This window comes from Rhodamnia argentea, chromosome 1, assembly GCF_020921035.1.
Source record: "Rhodamnia argentea isolate NSW1041297 chromosome 1, ASM2092103v1, whole genome shotgun sequence".
In the NCBI taxonomy this organism is placed as follows: Eukaryota; Viridiplantae; Streptophyta; class Magnoliopsida; order Myrtales; family Myrtaceae; genus Rhodamnia; species Rhodamnia argentea.
The window spans coordinates 4,710,130-4,737,548 of record NC_063150.1 but is presented as its reverse complement, the minus strand read 5'-3'; the positions used below and the strand labels follow the sequence as shown (position 1 = coordinate 4,737,548).

At 38.7% G+C, this 27,419-nt stretch overlaps 4 protein-coding genes across 5 annotated transcripts in view; all 4 read left to right on the top strand.

Moving 5' to 3' along the window:
* The first annotated feature begins 79 nt into the window (after positions 1–79).
* On the top strand, positions 80–6,435 carry LOC115757260 (ribonuclease 2). The gene is made up of 9 exons (XM_030697426.1): positions 80–294; positions 2,408–2,436; positions 2,632–2,705; positions 3,093–3,194; positions 3,296–3,299; positions 4,066–4,157; positions 5,116–5,277; positions 5,699–5,798; positions 6,150–6,435. Exons 1-9 carry the CDS (start codon positions 104–106, stop codon positions 6,203–6,205), a joined length of 810 nt encoding a protein of 269 aa, XP_030553286.1. The 5' UTR covers positions 80–103; the 3' UTR covers positions 6,206–6,435.
* Positions 6,436–10,649: 4,214 nt separating this feature from the next.
* Positions 10,650–27,419, top strand: part of LOC115757261 (GPN-loop GTPase 3) — an 18,933-nt gene continuing 2,163 nt past the window's right edge. Inside the window, exons 1-9 of the mRNA XM_030697428.2 lie at positions 10,650–10,791; positions 10,905–11,013; positions 11,095–11,176; positions 11,413–11,498; positions 12,053–12,156; positions 12,266–12,396; positions 12,480–12,573; positions 13,214–13,269; positions 14,202–14,319. Coding sequence (XP_030553288.1) covers positions 10,747–10,791; positions 10,905–11,013; positions 11,095–11,176; positions 11,413–11,498; positions 12,053–12,156; positions 12,266–12,396; positions 12,480–12,573; positions 13,214–13,269; positions 14,202–14,295 — 801 coding nt within the window. The 5' untranslated portion in view covers positions 10,650–10,746 and the 3' untranslated portion in view covers positions 14,296–14,319. The remainder of the gene's footprint in view (positions 10,792–10,904; positions 11,014–11,094; positions 11,177–11,412; positions 11,499–12,052; positions 12,157–12,265; positions 12,397–12,479; positions 12,574–13,213; positions 13,270–14,201; positions 14,320–27,419) is intronic.
* LOC115757256 (F-box/LRR-repeat protein 12) overlaps positions 26,748–27,419 on the top strand; it is a 2,918-nt gene continuing 2,246 nt past the window's right edge. Inside the window, exon 1 of one of the 2 annotated variants that reach the window (XM_030697422.2) lies at positions 26,748–26,871. The gene's annotated coding sequence lies outside the window, so the exon portion shown is untranslated. The remainder of the gene's footprint in view (positions 26,872–27,419) is intronic. The other variant, XM_030697420.2, reaches the window with a different exon arrangement.
* The window catches only part of LOC115757258 (cytochrome b561 and DOMON domain-containing protein At3g07570), a 16,117-nt gene continuing 15,691 nt past the window's right edge, over positions 26,994–27,419 (top strand). The window contains exon 1 of the mRNA XM_048282511.1: positions 26,994–27,033. The gene's annotated coding sequence lies outside the window, so the exon portion shown is untranslated. The remainder of the gene's footprint in view (positions 27,034–27,419) is intronic.

Genomic DNA, 27,419 nt, shown 5'->3' with positions numbered 1-27,419 from the left:
CAACTCTGCCCTTCCCGATTCCAGCTGCTCTCTGTGTCCCCCTCCCCCTTCATAAGTCCGTGCATTATGCGAATCCATCGCGTTCGATTCTCTCTCTCCTTCGATGGCTTCTTCCTCGTCTCTCATTCGCCGGACGGTTCTCGTCGCGGCGATCGTAGCGATGGTGACAACTGGAGAGGCTGATGAGGGGGGCAACCAGAGAGAGTTCGATTACTTCAAGCTGGCGATGCAATGGCCCGGCACATACTGCCAGCGGACTCGCCATTGCTGCTCCTCCAACGCCTGTTGCCGCGGGTAATTAACATTTTGTCATCTGTTTCGTTGATTCCAGATACTTAGCCTTTGATCGGTGACTCGTGTCTCGCGCTCCGTGGATTTGATATTAGATTGCTTTTACCGTGCTTTGATTGGGATGTCGTTTCCGCAGTCTGCGACCTGTGTTATATGCATTGTTGATTATTATGGCGGTGTGGTGATTGAAGATAAAGTTGTGGGTGAATTTTGGCTATTGCTTTGTGTTGACAGCCTATGAGCTCATAACGACACTAGGGAAAATGAAAGTTAATAATCCAGGAAACGGTACCATAAGTTCATTTAGAGGTCCTTATTCAATGGGATCGTAGGTCATCTGGTATAGTGCGGTTGGCCTTGATTAGCTCATTGCCGTGTATATGTTGAAATCAAGAATATATTGAAGGGTACAAGTCGGGTTGTCTGTTCAGGGTTGATTTTATGTGGCAAATCACATGGAAATTGAGAGGTAACGGACCTAGAAAAAAGGGGTTTTGCCTTATGCTGCAATAGGAATGAGGCCCTCCATTACAAATCAAAGACTAACGTTGATTTAGAGAAAAATAAGACTCTATTCCAACATCAGAGAGTTGAAGAATAACTGAAGCAACTTGTCTCAGTAGCATCTGATTATATTGTCCAGGCTGCAGAATGTAATCAGTGTCGTCGGGATTCATCTTAAGGAGCTATTCTTCTTTCTTGTAAAAATAAGGAGCTACAGAGGATGACCTTAGAATATGAGATTTACCATTTGGTCAATAGGAATCAGAATCCTTTCTACCTGTGAAATTGCCCCATGAGGCATTTGGTTCGGCAACGCTCTACCCTGCTTTGTTAATCTGCCGTATATTTGCTCACAAATATATGTTTATGCGTATTTGTTTCAGGTGATGTATTAAAATATATAATTATATCATATAACTCATTATAATTTATCACACACTTACTTTAAAGCTAGGAAAAATACTATTGTTAAGTTAATTGTTTAAAAAGTAATATGAACAAGTAGAGTCACACTAAGAGATTGTGATACTTTGAATAACTAGTCATAGAATATCACTAAGTTTAAAATAGCATAGTCATATTGTCATGAAAATTCTTTATAAAAAAATTAATGATACTTTTTGCCCAAACGGAGCACAATGCTTCGCGGGGTGCCCTGTGTCTCGTGAGGATGTGCCCCACCCCATCTTGCATGGGCATGGGACAGTGGCAGGGCAAAGCTCTGCCGCAGGGGGTGGGAACGGGAAATGCAATCCCTCGCCTTGCCCTGCCACGTGTTTCATGGGTTGTGACCATGCAGCACTTGGGCTTTGAGTGACTCGTTCATCCCTTTGCTTGAGTCGCCTAAGCTCAGCTTTAAAGCATCGACCACTCTTCACTTGGCCCCGAATCCTAGAGAGAAAGTGTTTAGAGAAAAGCTCCAAAAAAGATTGCATGCTATTGCTCAAATGTTGGATGATACAAATGAGGGGGAGGGTATCTATATTTATACACTAGTCTCTCTCTTTACAACCGTTGATTTTCCTTTCATCGAATGGTGGAGATCCAGCCTCCCTATCTACCATCTATCCTCATTCGGTACAAAAATATCTAGAGTACATATATTTCCCATAATGCCCCTAAAAGTTTGAAGGCATGACCGGCCATCTTGGTCATCTCCTTGGCGTGTTTGGCCTTGAAAACCTTTGGTCCGTGACACGTGCCCATACCTACAGTCCAGCTGAATACTTTGAGCAAGAAAAATTGGCATTTCTATTTGAAGAAATTATTTTCGGGCATTCAAGAAAAAATATGATTACAAATTTTAACATCCACCAAAGGTTTTCGTGGTTGTGCTATTTGAATTTCTTGTTACCACAATTGGTTGATCTATTGCAAGATTGAAATGCGGTTTCACATTCTGAGTGAGATGGAAGTAGTTCGTAAAGTGGGGCTGAAAGTATCTTTAACATGCTGATCATTGCCCTCAATTTATTTATTTCCTTTGCTCTTTAGTACCATTTGTCTTATATTTCCGGGATATGTGGAATGTCCTTCTCAAACTTGTGTTATTTTTCTCTGGCTCACACATGTTAGGCTGGAAAAACTCACTTCTTCTATTCTCTTGTTACAGCTCAAATTCTCCAGCTGAGTTCACTATACGTGAGTACGACCAATGTTGTCATAAATGCAATACTGTTTATGCTGCCTGGACGAAATAGAAGACCTTTTCCTCTCTCTGAATTCAACTGTAATTTTAAATGTTGTCTTGGTCTGTGACATGATTTCCTTGTACATGGCATCGGTTGGCATGGAGTTTACAGAGAGACTAAATTTTTCTTTGTACCTGAAAGGCAGACGGACTATGGCCTGATTACAATGATGGAAGTTGGCCTGCCTGTTGCAGTCGATCTCGTTTCAATGAAAAAGAGGTATATTTCTTATTTGTTGGTTAATCATTTTTAAGCTGCATGAAGTTCATGCTTGTGATGGTGCATTCTTGCATTGACATTGAAAAGTGTTCTGGCTTGAAAATTAAGATGGTCGAGGTTGGTGATGTAATGCATTCAATGCAATGGCATATCTGCTTGAATATTCTCTTTATAAGAATCTTGTGAGGTGCCTACTGATTTGATATGATTATTAACGTCTCTGATACTTCAATTCCTAACTGAACTGTGTTAATAGTTTTCTGAAAATCCAATGTCCCTTCATTTTTTTTATTTGTCTACGGGGGTTGATTTTTCAAGCTTTGTTTGAAAAACACAAGCAAGCTCTCTTTACATATACCTGTTGTGATTTGTTTATTGGATTTGCAGATCTCTACATTGGTTGGTGCACTTGATAAATACTGGCCATCTTTAAGTTGTGGTTCATCTTCAACTTGTCATGGCGGAAAAGGATCATTCTGGGCTCATGAGGTTGCTGCTATTGTGGAAATATTTTACTTTTCTTTTCTTTTGTTTCCTTGACCGCTATGTTGGACTGACAATTTTCTGCTGCTGTTGATGCATATTGGCAGTGGGGTAAGTGTCTTCTCCTTCTACCCTATAATAAATATTTCAGAACACTTCAATTATATTTGCATTTTCTCTTGGAACTTATCACCAAAGCAAGTGCATAATAGCATGGATTAGCTATGGCATTAATCGTATATTGATGAAGGTTAAACACGGGTAACTATTCCTAAGGTGTTTTCGTTCCAAACTTGAAAGAACTCTCAAGTTTCCTACAGTCCAAGCTTATCTGGCCAAAAGAAAAGAAAAAATGACGAAGTTTCCTTGTTTACATGCATAAGAGAAATTCACTGTTCTGGCAAAAATACAAAAAGAAACTCATTGTAGGGAGAGTATTCTCTCTTTTTGACTGGTACTTCTAGACCAAATTGCTTAGTAATGTGTTTTCTATAGTTTTAACCACCTAAAATGCTGTGGAACCTACGTCTGCCTTGTGAACATCAGGCTGTTTGTCACGTGGAGATTTAAATGTGAGTCATGCATATAAGATCTGCCACAAGATCACTATTTACAAGAATTGTCAATTCAGGATGCTGCTGGTTTTGGGAGGATTTTTTTGGCCTATAGGTTGTTAGAAAAACTGTATCAGAAGTTTAAATAAACTGTCACTTTTCTTGTTGGAGTTTGGCAATTTTGGTCTCTAATGCTCGGATGCTTGGTTGAGCAGGTCCAAAGCGATCTATATGTCAATCTATATGCATTTGGTCTACAATAACTACCTTTCTTCGTGGCAGATTTACTAGCCCTTAATTTGATATTTGTGATTCCACGACAGAGAAGCATGGAACTTGCTCCTTTCCTGTACTGCAAGATGAGTACAACTACTTTTTAACAACTCTGAATGTCTACTTCAAGTACAATATCACTGTAAGTTACGGAAGTGCATCTACTATAAGCCTTAATTTCTACAAGTCTGTTGTTATATGTAGAGAATCTTTCCTTGAGCGTAGTAGTGGAAACCCATAAAATTTAAAAATTCATCTTGTTCTTGGTGGACAATATCTACAATGCTGAAGAAGCTCTTTGTGGCTTTTAGAATACTTAGTATATTGAATCATTCTTTCATCTAATAGTTTAAGCTTTTACATGGTGTTAGAACTAGAGGTCATAAGTGCAAATATTTTCAGGTCGCATTATTTGCCTTCTCTATATATTGTCGCATTTGGAAAATCCAGCTTAAACTTGAGAGGCATTAGAATATTTAATTATTTGACCACACATTCATTTAATAGCTTAAGTTTTTAAAATAGTTGGTAGTGGTTCCACATTCTTTGCACTGTCAAATAAGATCAAGCCTTTGGCGAGGGATTTAGTGTAAAATAGGTGTGTGCTTGTGAGTCTGGTGCAAGCTGCTAAGAAGCCACGAAAACTGTGAGAGTTGAGAGTGAAAATAGAGACAACTAGAGAATTCTGAATTCTCTCTATTTTCACTCACTCTCGTGTCTTTCAACTTCTTGGCCTTTCACCAAATAATAATAAATCTGTTCCTATTTATACTAAATTCACCGCCAAGACCCTTGCTAGATATTGGACCTATGGAGCTCTTCTCGGCCTCGTACATTTTGGTTCCACTTAGCACCCACTTATCAAATAGCCTTTCACTTTGCCATACAAGGCACAACTTATCATATCCATGTACATGTCCCCTGATATGCACACACTGAACATGTCACCACAGCATGCATTAGTCATGCCCAGTTGCTTTCAAAACTCCAAAAACTTAGAGCAAAAAGCCCTTATGGGAAGTATCAGCGACTTTAATCAATTTCAATCTGGAGCTCTGGCTTCAAATTAACATGATTCCTGGGTTTCACTGTGATGCCAGAGAGTACTAAATGATGCTGGATATCTGCCTTCCAACACTGAAAAATATCCTATTGGGGGCATCGTTTCTGCAATTCAGAATGCTTTCCATGTGACCCCAGAAATAGCTTGCTCCAATGGGGCTTTGGAGGAGCTTTACTTATGCTTCTATAAGGACTTTCAGGTTAGTCCTTTTTCTCCTCTTGAAGCTTGCAGTGTCCTTCTAGAAGATCTCGATACACTAGAAAAACAGATCTACTTTGTGGGAAGTCATATGGTTCGGCTAGCCGCTGAGTATGCGTTTTATCGACTTGTTTCAGAGAGATGGTTCTTTTGGAATCATATTGTGCTTTTGTTCTGAGTTTTGATACTTTGCTAGAAGTACCAACGTCTACTCCACTCCGTTTATTAAACAATTGCGTCTACATGTAGGGCTGGGTAACCCATCCCAGGTTCTTTAGGTTTTTTATTAGCTGTTTTTTTATTAGTGATTGCTAACTTCCTTCTTATATTTTGGAATTGTTTTTATTCCTTATTATGCCAATTCTTTAAGTCTTTTTATTTCTTAACCCATAGCATCGCCTGAATTTCCACTATAATTACAGCCTCGAGAGTGTGCGGTCGGGTCTATCCTACTACAAGATATGAGCTTATCAAAAAGCTCATGTCCCAAGTATGTCAGCTTGCCAGAATATGTGTCACCTGGTAAGTTCTCTCTCTATCCTCACGATTGATTGAAGTTGCTTCTGCTGCTGTCAAACACAACTTCTCACTAAAGTTTGGCAAATGTGCCAATAACTAGACGCGAGGGAAATCTGTTTTCATTATCATAATGACTTGGTGAGGTAGGCATTGATCTTGACAATCAGATCGTCATCTTGCTTGGCTTAAGTACTACCTCCATAGTTAGTTGACGTGTCTAGTTAAGAATTACTACATCAACATCCAGGTTTACAAGTATGTGCTTCTAGGCTTATGCATCTGATAGCAAGGACATTCCCTGATTCAGTTGTGGTAGCTTTCTGTTAAATGCATTATGGTCTTCCACTTTTGTAGGGCGAGCAAAGACTGAATGGACGATGTCGTCGGTTCCCCAAATCGAAGCTCTCTAGGCGCTCGACTGGCAGAGGCTGCCCATCATCCAGTTGGCATTCGATCTTGATTGGGGTGGTTTTTGACCTGTATGTATATGTCTACTGCCTAGAATGATGATTCACGTTGTGTTCATAATCATCAAGAGCGAACTAGTGCAATATGCGCATGTTGGTAGTTGCTCGGAGCTTCCCACTTCGGGGGTCAGATATTTCAGATATGCTTACTACGAAACTACAGCTTAGTGAAACTGTGGATTCACTGATCAGAGAAAAATGCCAGGAGAAATCAAATGAATTATGATAGAGAATCATAGACACTCCATGCCAGTGCACTGTGCATCCTGTTCGATCTCCGAGTCTATGCACGCAACATTTGCGCCGGGTCGTGGCAGTGTTGGCTGTTACTTTCCCGGGAAACAATGATGATATTCACACGGGAATCATTTCCCAAGGAATATCGTGATGGATCCATACTTGAGATATGCTCGGTTCATTGGCTGCCCGCATGTTAATCAATCGATAGTCAACCATTACCCGTCAAGAATTGCAGGGCTTTTATTGATAAAATTTGTCCAAGCTGTGTCATTCGATATCCAAGGTCCCAATTAACATTTTATTAGCAAATTGAGAAATCACTAGATGAAATATCTATTTCATACTGAATCTGGTTAGACTCATCAAACGGATTGATCGGGCTTAGATCAGGTTATAAATAGTCCAACAGGTCAAATTTCTTTATCCCCTCCCCCACCTTGCGAGGTATGCTGGTATCATAACCATTATTTTCACCTGGCATTAGTCTTTATGTTTAGAAATTTCAGTAAGCAGCCATAGCAATTATCTATATAAAGAGGATCTCTTACTTCGAAGGATCAGGTTCCCTTTTTCTTATTCCCTAAATATCCTCCATTAGTTATTTTATAAATACTGTATCATTGGACACATGCATGAATTCATAATTTTTAGAGAAAATATCAAATAAAACCTTAAAGTGCTATTATTTTCTTAAATAAGGGCCTGGTTGCCCTGTCAAAAAAGGGCATGATTAAGGAAATTATTGTCATTTATATTTATTTTTTTTCCTTTCGATAAAAAAAATTTATTTTCCTCTTTTTCTGTTTTCTTTTTTTGCCTCAAGGACTTTGATAGGGCCCTGCGCGGCAACTTAATCGCGCAGCTGGTCGCCAGCTTCAGCAAGAGCGAGTGGTGCAGCCCTCGCCCAGGAGAGGGTCGCCCTCCTCGCCCAGCCGGTGCAGGAGATCTTCGTAGCGCGAGAAGTCGAGAGCCTTGACAGGGGCGAAAGGGATGGGGTCTGAACTGAAGGTCTCGACGAGCAATTCGAGCATCTGCTGCGACTTCCTCTCCATGGCGGCCCGTTTCAGCAAGGCCTTTTTGTTTTTGGGGCCGTGGCGAGAGAAGGTGGAGGTGGGAACTGGAGCCATAAAGCTCGGGTCTTGGGCTCGTGGGGACGGCGCGGGGGACTGGGTTGGGGTCATCTTGGTTTAGAGAGTCGTTGTCCTGGACGAGGATCTGGGAGTCCCCGTCGAACTGCGAATAGGGTTCGGGTTTGAGTCTCGAACGATTCTAGGTGGTTGGGAGGGTCCATTGGCGTAGGATCTTGATCCGGTGGGGGAGGGGACGACGGAGAACTCATGGTGGTGGTAGAGATCCAGAGCGTCGGAGACAGAGAGAGAGAGAGAGAGAGAGAGAGGTGTGCTGTACCGAGAAGGAAGGGAAAAAAACGAAAAAAAGAAAAAGAAAAAAAGCCATAAAGAAAAGGAAAAAAAGAAAAAAAATAAAGAAAATTCAGGCCCTTCTTAAAAAAAAAAAAAGAGAGAGAAATTAAAGTTCTTATTTGAAACACGCTCCATTTCAAATCTTTATTTGAAAAAATAATGGGGCTTCGTGCAATACTGCCATTTCTTAAAGTTTTTTCTAATTTTTATTTATGTCTCACACCCTTTCATCTTACTAACAAACTTGACATCAAAATTCAGACCCTAAAATATTTTTCTTTTGTGTTACTTGCGAACAATTCCTTCGTATCGTGTCAATAGTTTCTTTTTATCAGTCGATATTTCGAACACTTCTTAGTAAGATCTATTATAATTTCACAAATCAATTCAAACATCGATCACATGCACCGCGTGCGCACTTTTGCCACTAGAAGATATGCAAGCTCGACATGTAAATGAAAAAATAACTAATGGGTAATTGATAAAAGAAGCGAGCGCAGTAGCTCATTTTGAAAGATTTTCACCATCACTTAAGAAATATAACATCGTTGCCCCAAAGGCAGTAATATTTAAAATCGTGGTCCCTAACAGATAGTTATGTACCGCCTTTCAAGTTAAAATGGAAAAAAAATTAATATATCTATTCATTAAATTGAAGAAAGGTACAATAATTTAAAATTAACTTTAAATGTCCGTTAATATATTCTTAAAAATATCGGTTATATCATTTTTAAAAATAAATAAAGAAAAAAATTTCATTATTCACAAAAATATTTAAATATAAATTTTGGTAAATGATGAGAATTTTTTTATTAGCTAATTATTTCAACAGATATACACGGTCATTTAAAAAAAATTTATTTTAAAATTATATATTTTTCACAAAACAAGGGATTCTAAAAGGGAAAAATTCAAAAAAGAGCCTAAAGTCCTCTTATTTTTTCAAATTAGGACCCCAAATGAACTATGTTGCAAGTAAGGGTCCAAAGTGACATGGTGTGTTTCAATTAAGGGCCTGAAGTAGCCACAGAATTTCAAAAAAGGGTATAGCACAAGGTACTTTCGTCATTTCACATTTTAATTTTTTTTGTTCATTTTCCTCTTTTTTTTTTCCCTTTTTATTTATAATTTAAAAAAAAAAGAAAAAAAAGCTGCTCCTCCCACCGTGTGGTTGACGGCGCATTCTTATGGGGGTCGGCGACGGGTGAGCCGACGTCACTAGCCAAAGCAGGTCACCAGAGAGGGTCGGGCCCTCTCCCGCATTTGTGTGGGATCGGCGACCCTCGCCCGATCGGGGCGCGGGTCGTCGCTCGAGACCGGGCGGGGGTCACCTAAGCAACGCATGGCCCGGAGGGGTCGTGACTACGAAGGGGGTGGTGTCGAGTTTCGAGAGGGGCCGCCGCGGTCCTCGGTGGCGCGACGGCCAAGGACGGGTCGGGTGCGGCTTCTCGGGCTCGAACGGGGCAGGAAGGCGGGCCGAATGGGCGGTGGCGCGAGGTGGAGCGGTGGTTGAGTGGGTGGCGATGAGCAAGAGGTGATAGGGGACCCACCGAGCTCGTGGGTTCGTGGGTCTCTCCTCGGTGCGGGCCGAAATGGTGGCGGCGGCGGGAGGCTTAGACCGACGGCAACGCGGCCGTAGGTGGGTTGAGGTGGCATGGGTGGCATCTATAGATGGAGGGGGGGGAGCAAGAAGGAAGGAGAAGGAGAAGAAACAAAAGAAAGAGTAGGGAGGGCCCGCGCATCGGAAAGAGAGAGAGAGATGAAGGGAAAAAAGAGTGAAAATAGATTAAAAAAAAAAAAAAAATCAAATAAATAAAAGATGAAAATGCCCTTAAAATCGGCCATTTTTGAAATTTTATGATTACTTGAAGCTCTTATTTAAAACAATATTCACTCCAGGGCCTTATTTGAGAAAATGAGGATATTCAAGGCCCCTTTTTGAAACAGAGATCATTTAGAATCTTTATTTGAAAAAACAAGAGGACTTTAGGCCCTTTTTTGGATTTTTCCCGATTCTAAAATTTTGAAAAAGTCGATATTCTTTTCTTTTGTTTGTTTGTTTGTTTTTTTTTTTAAATTTACCGGCGATGTATCAATTTCTTTAGTAATCGGGTCCCTTTTATATGATCTTCCTCCGAGTGGGTCGCCACTTTGCCCTGCAACTTCTCTCCTCACATAAACCCTTGCGAGATTAGGGCTTTCCAGAAGGTACAGCACCTCCAACACCACTGGTATGTCTCGCTCTCGCTCTCGCTCTCGCTCTCGCACTGTTAGGATCGTTCGGTGTGCATGAGATTTCTCGGTGCGATTCTTTCGCCGATCCTAGTTTCCGATGTTTGTTGCATTCAAGTCAAGCCCGATACAAGTGAGCATGCAGCGTTTGATCTTGTGCCTCGCGCTTCCTCTTCCGGTAGAGCACGGCTTTTGATTAGTAACTGGCCGCGTGAATTGTTTGTGGGTTACGATTCTCTGCAGCAAGCTTCTGGCTTGAAACTTGACGTGTCTGGTGTAGTTGTCACTAAGCGTTTTGTCTTTTTAACTTTTTATTTTTTTTCCCTTGTGTAAGCTTAATTGGATCCTATTATGTTGGTGGTGATGTTTCGAGGGGAGCTCTAATGTTTGCTTTTTGAATGGACAGTGCAGGTTTTGAGATGATCTGTGTACTTGGTGCTGTTTATTATGTCTTATTCTGACTTGGTGAACTTGCTGTTTGCCGTGGGTGTTTGGTGTACCGCATATATTGCGGCTGCTGTTATTGAGTCGCTTCGGGCCTTCAATACACTTTGTACATTTTGATTGCGATAGCCCTTTTTGAAAGCTGCAATGGGCTACGCGCAGCTGGTCATCGGCCCTGCTGGCAGTGGCAAGGTGATTTCCTATCTCAAGTTTTAGATACTTCTCAACATTGACCTTGCTTCTGACTGGTTTTTTCTGTGATTTGTGTTGTCCTGGGACTGATTTGTTTCTCTTTTTTCTTTTAGTCAACTTATTGCTCGAGTTTGTATGAACATTGTCAAACTATTGGGCGGACAATACATGTAGTTAACCTAGACCCTGCAGCAGAGAATTTTGACTATCCTGTGGCCATGGGTAAATGGAGTCTGCTTTCCTTTTTAGTGTGGCTTTATACTTCTCTCAAATTCTTCTTAATAATGTCTTATTTCCTTGCAGATATCAGGGAACTCATTTCATTGGATGATGTTATGGAGGAGCTTGGATTAGGCCCAAATGGCGGCCTTATGTACTGCATGGAGTATCCGTGCCGTTTAATTTGTGTTTTTTCCCTTTAATCTTACCATCGCGCTTTCACGTCCGCTCTCGATGCTTCTCTAAATGACGTCATGTGCACCTTATTGAAAACTTCATTATTTCATTGCTTTGATAGGCTTGAATAATATTGGTGCATGAAAGTATCTCTAGACTTCTTCTGTTCTCTATGTTCCTTGTTTTTCTGTTTGTCACAGTGGACGACCTTAATGTTCTCCTTAGACATCTTGAAGAAAACCTGGATGATTGGCTCACCGAAGAACTGGATAACTATTTGGACGATGATTATTTAGTATTCGACTGTCCAGGTAATAGCACAATAAGTGATTTCAACGATTGTGAACAGACATGCAATGCTGCAATTGACATGTGATACTTGTTACGGTAGAAATGTGCCCATAGGATTAGGAAATAGCTATTTCTACTCTTCACCTTTGCTAGATGTTCTTTTTGCATTCCTCGAGCAGCTTTATATTATTAAACTCAATCTAGCCCACCTTTAATGGTGTACAAACATGCAATGTGGATAATTGTGATCTCAACAATCATGAGCAAGCATGCAATGCTGCAATTGACATCTGATACTTGTTATGGTAGAAATGTGCTCGTAGGATTAGGAAATAGCTATTTCTGCTCTTCATCTTTGCTAGATAATTTTTTTACATTCCTGGATGTCTCTTGCAAGTTTTTATCCCGACTTAATTTTTACTGTCTTTTCCTCATTCGAGTGTCATCATTTTAAGCAAATTCCATTTGTGTGCATAATTATCATAGAATGCTTGGGCATTTATGTGGGTTATGTATTTTTTTTTAAGTGTCTGCACATTAATCTGAACTATTATAATTATGAAGCACTTTACAGGCCAGATAGAACTTTTCTCACACGTGCCAGTGCTTCGGAATTTTGTGGAGCATTTACAGCGTAAGAACTTCAATGTCTGTGCAGTGTACTTGCTCGATTCACAGGTTTGTGACATTGCCTTTCTTATCTTTAATTACTGTGTTGCCTCTTGATACATTTTGAGGCAATTGATTTGTTATCTGGATTCTAAAAGTTCCAAGTTGTTTGTAACAGTTCATCACAGATGTGACCAAATTTATCAGTGGATGCATGGCATCTCTCTCTGCCATGGTTCAACTCGAATTGCCTCATGTAAATATCCTGTCAAAAATGGACCGTGTGAAAAACAAGAGAGATATTGATGAGTGAGTTCCTTATTCTTTTAGGGAAGCTTCTCTCGCACAGTCGAAATAGCTGATGAGTGATGACTTTGTTTTTCTTAATTTAGTTTCTTGAATCCGGAGCCTCGGGTGTTGTTGTCCGAGTTGAACCAAACGATGGCCCCTAAGTTTGAGAAGCTCAATAAAGTTTTGGCTGAACTGGTATGTGATGTATCTGCTTTACGTATATTGGCTAACTTAGTAGTGATTGCACTTTGAGGTTATTTGCAAGATAATATTGGACGATGAGTGCACACATGGCCTGTAATTGGAAATACATGCAATTTTGCTGTCGAACTGCTCAATCGTAAGTTTGAGAAGCTTTATAAATCTTTGGCGGAGATGGTTTCTGGGATATCTGCTTTCTATGTATGCTAGCAAAACTTAGTGATCGCAATTTGTGGTTATCTGCAAATTAATATTGGATGTTAAGTTTCAACCAAAAAAAATATTGGATGTTAAGTTGACACATGGCGTAGAAATGGAAACACATATAGATTCTCTTTTGAACTGCTCTTTGGTTGCTTTCAAAGATTCCTTCAGTTCTCATTTGTAACTGGTGAATAAACTGAATATGTTTGTGGTGCTTTGTACTTTATACTGGCATTATATTTGTATGTGTTGTTGCAGCATTTTGGCTTCTTTCCATCATAGCTTATAAGTACCTAGGAACTCATTCTCCTTTGATTTGGCTTGTTGTTATTCATGATTTTCAGAAAATAAATTTTGCTTTTGTTAACTAATAATCTAATCTTGCCAGGACATTTCTCATTGCTTTAACTCCAATGAGTTTTTGATATAGGTGAATGAATATAACATGGTGAGCTTTGTGCCTCTTGATTTGAGGAAGAAGAGCAGGTTCTTCTCTCTCTCTCTCTCTCTCTCTCTCTCTCGCGGCATATTTGTGTGTATGTGTGCATATGTTTATATGTATATGTTAGACTGTAGGAATGCCACTCTGAGTGCATATGCTCTTATATCTTTGCTCATGCCCCTGTTCTTTTACTGCATCTCTGCTGTCATACACACATGAGCAAGCATGCACTCGTGCTCCTAGTAATATTTTTTGCTTTAATAGTTATTAGTTCATGAATACATATCAGGCTCCGTTGTGCGGATGAGATTTCAGATTATAGTATAATTAGAGAAGTTCAATTGGATCTTTCTGCTTGATAGAGGCTGTGAAAGTATCTGACTCGGTGTGACTGGTTTTATCCTAAAACATGGTTCTGGTTATTCTTTTTGAGCAACAGCATGTGGCTTGCTATGGGATTTTGAAGACATGATTGGATGATTTTGGTTTGTATTCCGTAGAAAATTAAATTTTTGCTTCATAAATGAATCAGCTAAATATTTGGATTGTGGTGCTTGAAATTCTGACAAGTTTATGGGATTGTAGGTTATGGTATTTAGTTTTTTGAAGACTTGTTGCTTCTCCTCCATTTGATGATTATCCCTTCTTGTAGTTTGTTTTGTCAAGAGTAGTTCTTCGTTGTTCTGTAAATCCTTGTTCTTTTGTATGTCTGTTATGCTAAAGTTTTGTATAGCCCTCCTTTGGTATTTGCTGCATGGCCTTTCTATGTGAAATCTCTAGTCATGCCAAGTTAAATGATTTGGACCACTAGCAGTATCAAACGAGGAACTTCTAGGAAGCTACGAGAACCTCAGATTTTTTTTTGGTGTCTCTTGGCCTTTTCTATTAATGTTTAAATAGACTGAGGAATGAAATGATATGATTGCCTATGGACATGTTTCTATTGATTTAAAGGAAAATTTGATGTACTTTGCAGCATACAGTATGTACTGTCCCAGATTGACAACTGCATCCAGTATGGGGAAGACGCGGATGTGAAGGTCAAGGATTTTGATCCGGAGGATGACTGAACTCCTCCATCCACATGTTGTTGGGTCGAATCGCGAAGTGGGAGTTGGAAGCGTAGATATAGGCCTTTTGCTCAAAGTCCATGTCCTGGAGACTGAAACTGTTAATTGACTTCTACTGTAATGTGAGTTAATCCACTGGTTTGCTTTTAAAATCTGGACGAGTCCATACAGAAATCTGCTGAAAAAGCTACAACTGATATGCAATGAGATGAATGAAAGTTTAGCAAGGCATATAGACAGGGAAACAAAGGAAAAATTGTCAAAAAAGTCTTAAGTTTATTGCATTTATACTAATTCAATTATAAACTTTTTAATTTTGTCAATTTAGTCTTAAATATTTTGTATTTGTGTCAATTTGGTCATAAATTTATTTTTTTTGTCAATTTAATCTTAAATCTTTTACATGTGTGTTAATTTAGTTCATCCGACCAATTTTGATCGGCCGGTGTTGATTGGATAATTTTTAATAATATTTTTTTTCAAATTTTTTATTCAATTAATTATTTAATTAATTATTATTATTACTTTTTTGGTTCATGTTCAACCTCCTATCTCTTGGCCGACATCAGGAATTTCCTTTTTCTAGAGAGAGAGAGAGAGAGAGAGAGAGAGAGAGAGTAATAGACTTATCTCACTGTTGGGTGACGCTATGGCCGGGTGAGGTCGGGTGACGGACTTATCTCATTGCTGGGCGATGCTATGGTCGGGTGAGGTTGGGGGACGGACTTATCTCATTGCTGTACGATGCCATGGCCGGGCAAGGCTGAGCTCGCCTAGCCATGGTGACGTTAGATCTAGGCGAACCATGGGGTCGAGGCCATGAGCTGTAGGATTGCATTAAGATGTCAGGGGAGAGTTAAAAACTAAGAACTTGGGGTTAGCATGAAAAGAGCCTTCGAGAAATATCAATCATGAGCCCCTCCAGTCTTCTTTCTCTACAAAAACGAGTAACGCAGGAATACCTCCCTAGTCTTCTTTCTCTAAAAAACGAGTCACGTAGGAATACAACAACGTATTGGTCACCCGTGAAACTCTAACTATTGATTGATCCAGCCATTTTCTTTAGGCAGAAGCTGAAAACAAATTTAAACAATAGTCATTAAAAACTAATGCTTCTAAAAACCTCGCATGATGTTGGAACTCGAAACGTTTGATCATAACAGAATTGGAGGAAGAAATTTGCAATTGAATTGGTTAGTAATTTGCAGTGCAGGGTAAGTTCGTCCCTTCATTGATAGTTAAGAAAATATTAGGGAAAGAACAAACAATAAAAAACAAAAAAAAAAATTAAAAAAAGTTATTAAAATACCCGTTAGCACCACTAACAAAAGAAAAATTATAAAATTGACAAAAAATGTTTAGGATGAATTTGAAAACAAAATGTTAAGAAAAGACAAGATTAAAGGTTTAGGAGGAAAAGCAAAAGGTTTAGGACTTTTTTTGACAATTTTACCAAGGAAACAAGTGATATGCTCTATGACAATTCTACATATTGCAAGACCAATATCGACTAATGAATTGGACGGTGTTTATTGACAACATTCGTTTTAGTGCGTAAGGTAGGCTTTCACCTTGCATATCAAATGAGTAGATTATCAACGGTGAAAAAACTCCATGAAAGATGCCCATAAGAGGTGTCAAAACCAAACAATATACCCAAATCGAACCACAAAGCAACCCAAATTTTTGAGTATTTGTGGTTCATATCTTGTTCAGGTAAAGTAATGACTTAAATTCTAGGTATTATATAGATTTCGGGTCGGGTCGGATTTCGATTCAAGTTTGTCACGTGTGAATATTGTTGACTTATCTAAATTTGGTTTTTTCAATAGCAATTAGTCTCGACCAAATAAAAAAAAAAACAATTAGTCGCATATTATATTAATTTTCTTCACTAATTTTGGTATCTCTAATTTTGTTTAAAAAAAAAAAGATAATCCCTAAGCTGTTGAAAAAATTTAAAATTTTCTTCATTATTTTTTTATAAAATAAGAAATGAAGCAGGGGACAAATGGATAATGATTTGCCAAGAATCATCCGACTAAATGAAATATAAAAGGGGAAACAAGAGAGGATTAAGTTGATTAGCTACACACGCAAGAAAGGCCATATACATTCCTCTATTGTGTATAGTTCCCTCCATATACAATACCAGTAAATTGTAAAAATCACACACACACACACATGTATATTTATAAGGAGAAGAATATTTTAGACACGATTTGTTTGGCAAAAAATGAATGATTAATTAATCAATAGAACATTTTGACAATAATATATACCTAAATATTTTCGTGAATGATGAAAATATTTTCCGTCCATTTATTTTTTAAGCAATATCAACGATCATTTAAAAAAAAAACTTGTGAAACAAACGGAACCTTATAATTTGAATTTAAAAAAGAAACATGAAAAATGACCTGTGCCAACCCGACTCGACCCGATAAATTTGGGTTATATATTTAGTGTTTCGGGTCGGGTCCGGTCAAGCACATTCCCCTATTGTTTCGAATCGGGTCGGGTATTGTGGAAACACGACCCGACCCATTAACACCCCTTGCCAACAACATGCGAAGTCTCTAACATGAGGAGCATTTACAAATGCCTAGCACTTCTTCCATGGTCTTGCCAATCACCAAATAAGAGTTTATGACATACTGCATGCAATATTCAAGGGATTTTCTGGAAAAGTATGACTTGAGCAAACCACACATAGGGAAGTCATACGCTTACCAGGACTGCCCCCGGGATAAATAATCACAAATTAGTAAGCTATACCATCTTGACCTACACAACCCTTGTTCTACTATTTCTTTCCGCCTTCCAATATTTTCTCTAATACCACTCGAATAGAAGAATGAGCACGTGTCCGAATGTTGGCATGGGCTATACGGTGTCTATGGATAATTAGTCACAAAAGTCAGCAACTCCGGATGATCTATACATGTTCTATTCAATGGTGTACTATCACAATTATTTAGTGTCAAGGTATAAGGATATTAGAAGTGCCAAAATTTTTGTATGTCGCTTACTTTAATGCCAAAAGTTTTGTCAACTACTTAAGGGCCAAATCGGAGAAAAAAATTAGTGTCTTTGGTGAGAGATTTTAGTAAAAATATTACATGGCTTTTATAATTAAAATTACAATATAAGTTAGCATTTTTTTTTTTAAATTCCAGTCCACAACTGCTAAATGACGTTGCTCAATTTTTGCGTTGTGGTCCCAAAAGTTAATTATTTGGTTTATCTTGAATACAACGTCGGCATTGGGGACATTACTGTACCCATCATTGTTTTCTATGATGGGGAATTTATCATTGTTGATATAAATAGGTTGTTGTATATTGATTTGTGTGGGATATAATGCAATAACTAGGATGCAAAATGAAAAAAACATGCATTATTGAGCTCTTGGAAAAAGCTTGAAGGACAATTTGAGATACTGCCATGATGATAATGGTATTAAGGATATTATTTATCATTTTCTTAAGACGATGAAGCTAAAATATATGTTGAGTATTACGATAATGATGAAGATGATGACAATACTCAAGTAAGAGATGCTGTTGAACCGGGTACTCAAGTGGGGAATGGACGTATTTACATGAAGGAGAACATGAGAGGCAGGAGAAGGAGGCAAGGCATACAACTAGTGTGTCAGAGAGTTCAACAAACATATCTCGGAGTCTTTGGTGAAGAATTGGAAAATCAACTAGATTAGATTGGGAAGTTGCTCTACCAAGTAAATCGGATGATGTAGCTTTGCTAAATGTAGATTACCCAAGTGACGATCATAAGGAACTTGCACAATCACGACAAAAACAAATGGAATTTTAGAAAAATAAAATTGCAACACTTGGAGGATCACATGAATCTCAACTAGCAAATAGGGACGAATGAGCTCTAGTGGTTGATGGTAATGAGACCGAATATGAAGAAAGTGGCTGTGGTGATGAGAGTGATAGTTCATAGAATGAAAATGAAAATGATGAAGTAGTTGTGCATAGCAGGAAAACTAAGTATCATTCTTATGATCCGACTATTGCATGTCATCTTTTGCTTGTTGGTATGAAATTTGATTATGCCAAAAGTTCAAAGAAGCTATTGTCAAGCACCCAATTATTGAATAGAGAAGTGTTAATTCATTAGGAATACCAAGCAATTTGTGAGAGCAAAGTGTTCACAATCTAATTGTTTGTAGAAGATATATGGTACATTGAGTATGAAGAGGAACTCATTGCAAATTAGGTCCTTGTAGGAGGAACATACTTGTTCCATTGTATTTGAAAATAAAAGGGTAATTATTGATTGTCGAAGTACTTCTTCAATACTATCAAGGTCATGCCCGATATCAAGAGAAATAATTAGTAAATGAGGATGTAGGGGTTAATGTGTCTATACATCAATAGAAAAGAGCCAAGTAGAATGTGATGAGTACACTGATGGTAGGTCTAAGCAAAAATATGCACACATTTGGGATTATGCTAGCGAATGTAAGCTTCAGAACCCATTTAGTAGAGTATATGTAAAGGTTGTGGAGAGGCCGTTACCCGACTATGAGACTAAGCTTGATAGGATTTATGTTTGATTTGATGCACGTAGATGGGAATTTTTGGTTGGTTGTAGAAGAGTGATAGGGTTGGATTGATGTTTTTTGAAGGGTTTATGCAAATGAGAGTTATTAGCTGCAGTTGGGTTATATGCAAACAACCAGAAGTTTCCAATAGCTTGGGCTGTTATGAAGGTAGAGATCAAGGTTTGACAAAAAAAAGGTAAATAATAAGGACACTTGGTCCTGGTTCTTAAATGTAATGGTTGACCTTAAGATAATTAATGACGGAGGGTAGGCATTCATAAGCGACCAATAAAAGGTAATTTCTTTGTCAACTATTAGCTTTTTAATATTAATCACATATTTTACCTTATAAATATTTGTTGATTTGAATTATTGTAGGGATTTGTTCCTGCATTAGCTAAGTTGATGTCATAAGCTGAATATACAATGCTGACAAGACACGTATATGCAAACTGGACAAAGAACTATAAAGAGGATGAATAGCACAAGCAATTTTGGCAAATAGCAAGGAACATCATGACAGATTTTAGAATACACAATTATGGGTTGTTTGAGTTGGCAAAAGAATGTTTTAAAGCACTACTCCATATTTGAAACGAATAGGGACATCCCGGAGCATACGCCTGTTCTTATTACTAATAGGCTTTGCTTTAATATGATATATAGACACTAGAGGGTGCATATGGAACTAGATAAACTATAAACAATCGGCGGCTATACATAACAGATAAGTGCATGCATAAAGAAAATGGTAGGCACGCCTAATGGGGTATATAACCTTAATAGGATTCACTACCCGTGTCACACCCTTTAAATAGCATACATCAACGCGCAGGACAAAATCAACTAATTTTATATCTTTATACTAAATATGTACAAGATAGTTATATTATCTAGTATTGAACAAATCAAACGAATACACTAGGAAGATTAAAAAAGAAAGCTACTCCGAGTACGAAGCTAGCACGACATTCATTCTCAAACTTTGGCACGATCATCTGTAGCAGTCAATACTTGGATATCCGAAAAGAGGGTGACAATGAGGGAGTGAGCTGAAGCTCGATAAATAGGTTATCTAGCCAAATGACTAGGCAGCTCATTCAATCATTCAATCAAGCTAATTATAACAGATCAAAAATCAACGTAATGCTCAACAGAAGGCATCACAACATATAAACATGGAAAATTCACCAAACACAATGAAGGACACGAAGGAACTAGATGAACCTATTCAGCCTTCCTTTCACACTTTAGGATCGAGCCCCATCTAATCTCTCTTTCCATCCAAGCCAATCAAATGACTTGCCATACGATCTAATTATCATTTAAACCTCCCCCAAGTCAAATAGTAACCATATAACCACCAAACTTGCTTCACTCGAATTCCGAGCCTTGCAAATCCCTTCCCCCAAACCAATTGGCCGAACTTCCCTTTTATATGGTCCCATCTCAATTCATCAAAACTGCCGACAACCCAGACGATCCATCCAACTCAAGAATACCAATTAGGTTCGACATTGTCACCCATCCAAGCTCATCCCATCGACGGTCAAGAATACCAATTGAGGCGAACTTTTTATATGGTCGCACCAATTCATCAAAACTGCGCCCATCTCAAGCTCAAGGCCGAATACCCATCCATGGGTTTCAAGTTCGATTCACTTCAAATTGACAATGAATAAGACGATCCACTCATATATTCAACTTACTCATAATCCTTAGATGCCATCTCAAAAAATGGATAACAATGAAGCCTCATTTTCCCCACCATGCAAGGTTAACGTCCTTAGTCATACCCTATGTTACACCGACATGGGACACCGGACACGACACGACAAGACACGATACGCCGATACGTTATTTATCAAAAAATAAAAAATTCCGACACGTTAGGATACGTTGTATATTAAATATATATTTTTATATATACGTTATAAATTATTATTTTGCTGAAGTCACAAATAAATAAATAATTAAAAAAAGCCCTAGAATGAAATATGTAGCTAGGACTTTTTTTTTTTTTTTTTTATAGTTTCATGACCGGGAACTATGTCCGCTCGTGCATATGTCTAGTTCCTTGTCCCACATTGGCAATGTAATAGAGAAAGGAAGGGAAAGCTTCTTATAAATGGGAGCTCGATTACAGAAAGCAACCCATCTTGGCTTGATGGGCCATCGGGAATGCTTAGCGTGTCCATGGGCCAAAGGCTCATGGGGACTTGAGCAGATGATGATTTTGAAGTGTAAAATTTTCGTGAATTGATATTGGAAGCATGTCCCGGCGTGTTGGATACGTATCCGACACGGAAAATTTGTCCTTAGGGGTGTGTCTGTGTAACATAGGTCATACCCATTTCCAAATATTAAGGAGTCGAGCTAAAACCAATGACGAATGAACTATCTAGTAGAAAGAATATATATCTACTTGCCTCGAGTTGTCGTGCGAAGAAAACGGGACTCGAATCGTCCACAAAACAAGCCCGAACTGCCTTCTTCTTTGGCTAGTCGCGCGCCATCTAGGAAGGGAAACTCGAGCGGTTGAGGTGACAACAAAGCTGGATGGGAGGTGGGGTCGCTGTTGCCGAGCCACTCTTAATTTCACCAGCGTTGGACTCAAATCAAGCGGAGGGGGTCTCGGGTGGAGGTGGAGGAAGCGGATGCGAGGTGTTCCACAAAACGGAGAAGAGGAAGAAGAAAAAAAAAATGAAGGGGGAGAGAGGATGATGGGGTATTTATAGGGGCAAGAGGTAGTAATGGCTATCCTTAAGGTTTCGTGCTCAAACCGTGAACTACCTCCGATGGAAGTTGACTTGTTGAAGGCTAAAACAATCATCGATGAGTAATTGTGCATAAATCAAAATTTGCATCGTCCCATTGTTTGTCGAAATTCACTAAGCACCTCGCAGTAACTAAAACCCCCAAAGTACAATTATTCATAACTCAACCTCAATCTTGATCATTTCGCTTGTCAATCCAATTTCGGTAGAAATTCTGGCCGTTACAACCCACATACCTCATTAGCTATTCCGCTTAATAATCTGACTTAGTGGAAATTTCGGCCTTCAAAATACTGAACCAAAACATTTGTGTAGAGCCTTCTTCAATGAAGAATTCAAGTGTGATATCAATGGTGACAATCTCAATGAAGCATTCAATGACAAAACCATATAGGCCAAGTGTAAATCAATCATCAGCATGTTTGAAGATATACAACTTATAGTCACAACTTGGCTACAAAGGCGGATAGATGAGGCTGCAAAGTGAACTAGAAAGTATAAACCCAGATTAGTAAAGAGATTGGTTGAGGACATGGCTACTAGTAGGTTTTGTTATCCAATTTGAAATGTAGATGATTTATATGAGATCATGAACAATGCTAATAAGTATGTCGTCCAACTAGAGAGGAGAAAATATTCACGTCGGGCTTAGAAACTCACCGGAATTGCTCGAGTACATGCCATTTAGTTGCAGCAACAAAATTCAAAAAATTACCAAGATGATTAGTACAAGAGAAACACATATCTTGCTTTATACCTATTCATGTTGTAGCCTATTAGAATTAGCAAATTCTTGTAGATAACAAATTATGAAGCTCTTCATCCTTTTGTAACAAAAAAAAAAAAACAAGTAGGAAGTCCAAAAAGGAAATGGAAATACAGGAGGAGGAGATCACAAGTGAAGGATGAATAGGATTGAAGCAAAAATGAAGTGCTCGTAGTGTCGTAAGGTAGGGAATAATAAGAAAGGTTGTGAATTAAAGAATCAACATCAACAACAATAGCCGTTTGCAAGAGCTAATGTAGGGCCAATTGGATCTCAAGGCCCAGTTGTAGGGCTAGATGCGGGGCCAACTCAAGGCCAAACGGAAGGCTCTATTATAGGCCAAGTGCGGGGGCCAACCCCCGAGTCGACTATTGCACAGATGAAGATAATATATGTAATAAGTTGTACTATTTGTGTTTGTGTTGTTTCTACTTTAATGTTGTTAAAGTTTAAGTTTGCTATGTCTTTATCGGGTGTAAAAAATACCAAATGCACGGATTTTTGAAAATGATGCACCACAACAAACAAGAGGGGCTCTTGGCAAAAGGATATGGCAATATCATTATGGTCTTTTTACAAACTTCAATACCGGAATGATTATTTTGAATGTAAGTTTTGCATGACTCGTGCATATAATTAGTGATATTTGAGTTTGTTAACAATATTTTTATGTTGTTGTAGATTGAGAGACGTTCGGAGGTGCTCGTCTCTCAAGATGGGCCAAGTCAAGAGTCAAGGGTTGTCCCCAAAAGAAAAACCCAAACAAGGTCAAATGGAGCACAATCCAATAAAATCAATCAAATGCTACTCCAAAAAGGATGACACAAGCGGCATGTTCAAAGAAAAGAGCGGTGGCTCCAAAGAAGATGACATCGGATGCAGCTCCAAATAGCCACCAACAAAGAACTCATCACCATTTTCACCTTAATCAATTGGTGTTCGCCGCAACAATCACCTTAACATTACTACTACATAATCAATATCATTTATAGAGAGCTCCCCTCAATGGAACTTATGTTTTCCTAGAAAGAGAATGGCTATTGATAAAAGAAGATAAATAGGACAAGAAGGCCATTCAGAAGAGTGCAAGGATTATGAATTAAGCAAAAAGTCCATGAAAAGAAAAATGAATTGGAGGATTGTAAATATTATTGATGGGAGGATGCTGGATGTTGTATTTTTTTTTTTTTTTGGATTGAAAGTTTCAAGGATAAGTACACTATGAGTGCCATAACTTGTGTACGACATTCACTTGAATGTCATAATTTTAAAAAATCGTTCACTTGAGTGCCATAACTTTCAAAAATCGTTTATTTGAGTGTTACCTCGACTTTTTTGGCGTCCACATCAGTTTTTCAGGTGTATCACGCCAACTTTCCGGCATGCCACGTCGGCGATTATACTCAAGTGAACGTTTTGAAAGTTATGACACTCAAGTAAACGCCCCACAAAAGTTATGGCATTGATAATGTACTTATCCCGAAAGTTTGACTAATAGGGGTTGATATTGATTGTTGGGGTTGTCGAACATGATTTTGTTTTGGTTGGTTTTGAGATGTTTGGTTGTAGGTGAAGCTTCACCGATGGTGGTTGATATTGACTATTGGGGTTGTTGCACATGTTTTTGTTTGGTTGTTCCAATGAACTAAATGTGAAGAAGCAGCTAAATGTCAAGGCAATGAGTAGGATAAGTATACCGTGCGTACCATAACTTATGTACGGCGTTCACTTGAGTGCCATAACTTTCAAAACATTCACTTGAGTACCATAATTTTTAAAAATTGTTCACTTGAGTGCTATGTCAACTTTTCCCGCGTCCATTTCAGCTTTTCCGACGTGCTACGTCGGCTTTTCGACGTTCAAGTTAGCAATGACACTCAAGTGAACTATTTTTAAAAGTTATGACACTTAAGTGAACGTTTTGAAAGTTATGCTACTCAAGTGAACACCGTACAAAAGTTATGGCACCGATGGTGTACTCATCCCGAAATGAGTTTTTATCTATGCTTTTGCCGGTTTCATTTGTTGTCTTGCTTTTGGCTTGTGTTGCATATGGTTGTGCTTGATTGGTACTGCATATGGTTTTGTTTGTGATTGGTGTTGTTGGCTGGTGTAGTTTTATGCTTGCACCAACACTTAGTCTTGCAGGTGAGCAAGCACAAGCTGCACCATCACTTATTTATGCTGGTTTGCGGTTGCACAAGCAACTTGGTACCATTGTGCTTGGTTGGTGCTATATATGATTGTTTTAGGCTAGTTCTATATATGATTTTGTCTATGGTTAATACTACTTGCTAATGCTTTGTGCTTGCCCTAGCAACTTGGTACCATCCATGACTTACTTTTGCAGATGATGCAAGCACAAGACTAGACCTGAAAAAATGAGGTAATAACTTTTAGAGTGACCACGTAGTTGTACATGCAAGCCGGGATGCCTGGTCAATTTTTAAAAAGTTGTACATCTCAAGTGATCACTCTTAACAAAAACTAAAATTGAGGTGATAACTTTTAGAGAAAATTGGCACTCAAACAATCACTATTTACAATTTATGGCACTCAAATAATCACCTTTGAATTTGAGTCCACTTGTGCAATTGACCGACCAACATATAAAAAATGGCAACAAACCAACATTTTCAGCAAAAATTGCAATAAACAAGCATATGATTGAGAATATACAACTAAGACAGAGAACTTCTAATTTTCATATGGACTGAATTCCACTCTCATTTCCCTATTGAAAATTGTAGCAATAAAGCTGATGAGATCATATGGTAAACGTGCCCCCGCTTAACCGAATTTCAATCCCATTTCCACCAAAGCATTTGGATTTGCAACAAACCAATATTTCCATAAAAAAATTGCTGCAAACTAGCAACATAACTAAACTTATAAATTACCCCAATATAATTACATATTCAACTATGATAAATTGAGAAACTCCTTATCACTTCCTTGGCCAACCAAGACAACAATAACAACAATCAACACTCGATAACACTTTCTTTCACTTTTCGTCCAAGAAATTTCCTTCTTCAAATGTGCATTAAGTCGACATCATCCAACTCGTCTATTAATGTGGGTGGAGGTTGAGGTCACCCTTCAAGTAGATTCAAGATTATCTCTATTATTCGACTTGAAAATTTCACATAAACTCATTTGAAATAGTTACACTTCAAGCCTTCTCTATACTTGGCTCATCATGAAGTCTTCTTCCCCAATTCAAGTGTTCTTTTTGGATTCGGTAGCCCACAATTATAGTAATATTTAGCTTCTCCTTCATTTCGTTGAAACGAATTTGAGCCACACGTGAAGCTCTTGCTCTCCATTTGTAAGATTGGACAGTTAATTTTGGGGGCAAACCGGATTAGGACTTTGATTTTTGGTTGAATGGTCTTTAGGGTTTCGGATTTGGGAATTTCCTTCAATTGGCGATTTAGGGTTTATATTTTGGGTGAACTTTGTAGATGACGTAGTTTAGGGGTTATATGCTGACCCGGCATCCCGGCGAACTACGTCGATCTAAAAAATTAATAAAATATGGCCACGTTGAAATTCCGACAACCCTAATTGGAGTTGACACTTTAGTGATTTTTTTAAAGTAGCACTTAGGTATTAGAAAAAAAAAAAAAAACTTTTGGCACTAGAATGAGCATTGTACGAAACTTTTGACATTTCTAATGTTCTCATCCCTCAACGTTCATATACTAGGTTAATTCCTTTGTGTCACTTTGAAGGATCAGTGTAGCCACGCAAAGTTTGCAGTTTTTGCATCACTATACCGAAATTAAATATCAACCTTTTGAATATAATGCCTACGGAAGCGTTGAGATTTTCCCATGATTGGTAGGTTACAAGTATGGAGATCATCACTTTTATATCGTCATATCAATGTTGTCGGCTTTTGCACTTTAGCTGCTAAAGCCCCAATATCGTTGAAATATCCACCCGAATGTTGATTAATATTTCTCAAAAGGAAAGGTCGTGAGGAATTAAAGTGACGGAACTTTAAGCTTTGGCTCGCCTCGTTGAAGAACATGCCGGTGTCTACTTAACAAGACAGCGACTTCGAACCATGGCATAGTCGGGCGAGCGAACCCGGTGTACTGGCGCTCTTTCACAAGATCGCAACTTCGACTCGCAGCATCGATCGGCCGGCGAACCGTAATGCCAAATAGCATTCTTGGTGCTGACCGTTGGCAAGGATTCGTAAACTATATTAAGCACACGTCTTTCGGTGAGGCCATTTATGACTGGCGGAGTAAAACAGGCCACTGCCAAAACGACACTCTTGTTCGAACCAAAGAAACACAAAACGACACTCTCGAGTGGGAAACATAAAACGAGGAGAAAAAGCGGAAAGATATCATCATCGTTTTGCTCCTCCGGGTTGCCTCCCCGAATCAGAGCGGAAACGAAGGCATGTCACTCGATCATCACACCCATGTCTCCCACATGTTCGTTCCTCTGATTCTCTCTCGTTTCTTTACCCAAACCTGCTGAGAATCGCTTGATTTTGCCGCAATTTGGTTTTCTGGTGAAATTGTGTTGGATGATTGGAGGAAAATTTCGGCTTTGCATTTCTTGTTGGTCTGTCAGAGAGAGAGAGAGAGAGAGAGATTGCGGTGGTAGTGTTGAGCTCTAGTTGTAGAGCTGGTAGCGGCAAAAAATCTAGTGCTTTTCTGAATCTGATGACGGTTTAAGATAGCGAAACGCTCCATTCGATCTCATGTCGTTGGCTTGTGTGATTGGTTATGATGGTATGTGAACCTCGTCTTTTCTTTGAGAGAAAGATCGGAATTTGTGTGGATACAGCATTGGCCTGAAATGCATGGGGCCGATTCAGGTCGGAATTCTGCTAATTTGTTGGTAAAAATAGTCGTTTACTCTATAAATTTTTAGGGGGATGATTTTGGAAGACTGATGGAGTTTTGAAGATGAGTAGTAATACCACGTTGACATGGATAAGCTATGTTAAGATGCAATAGTTCTCAATTCCCGACCA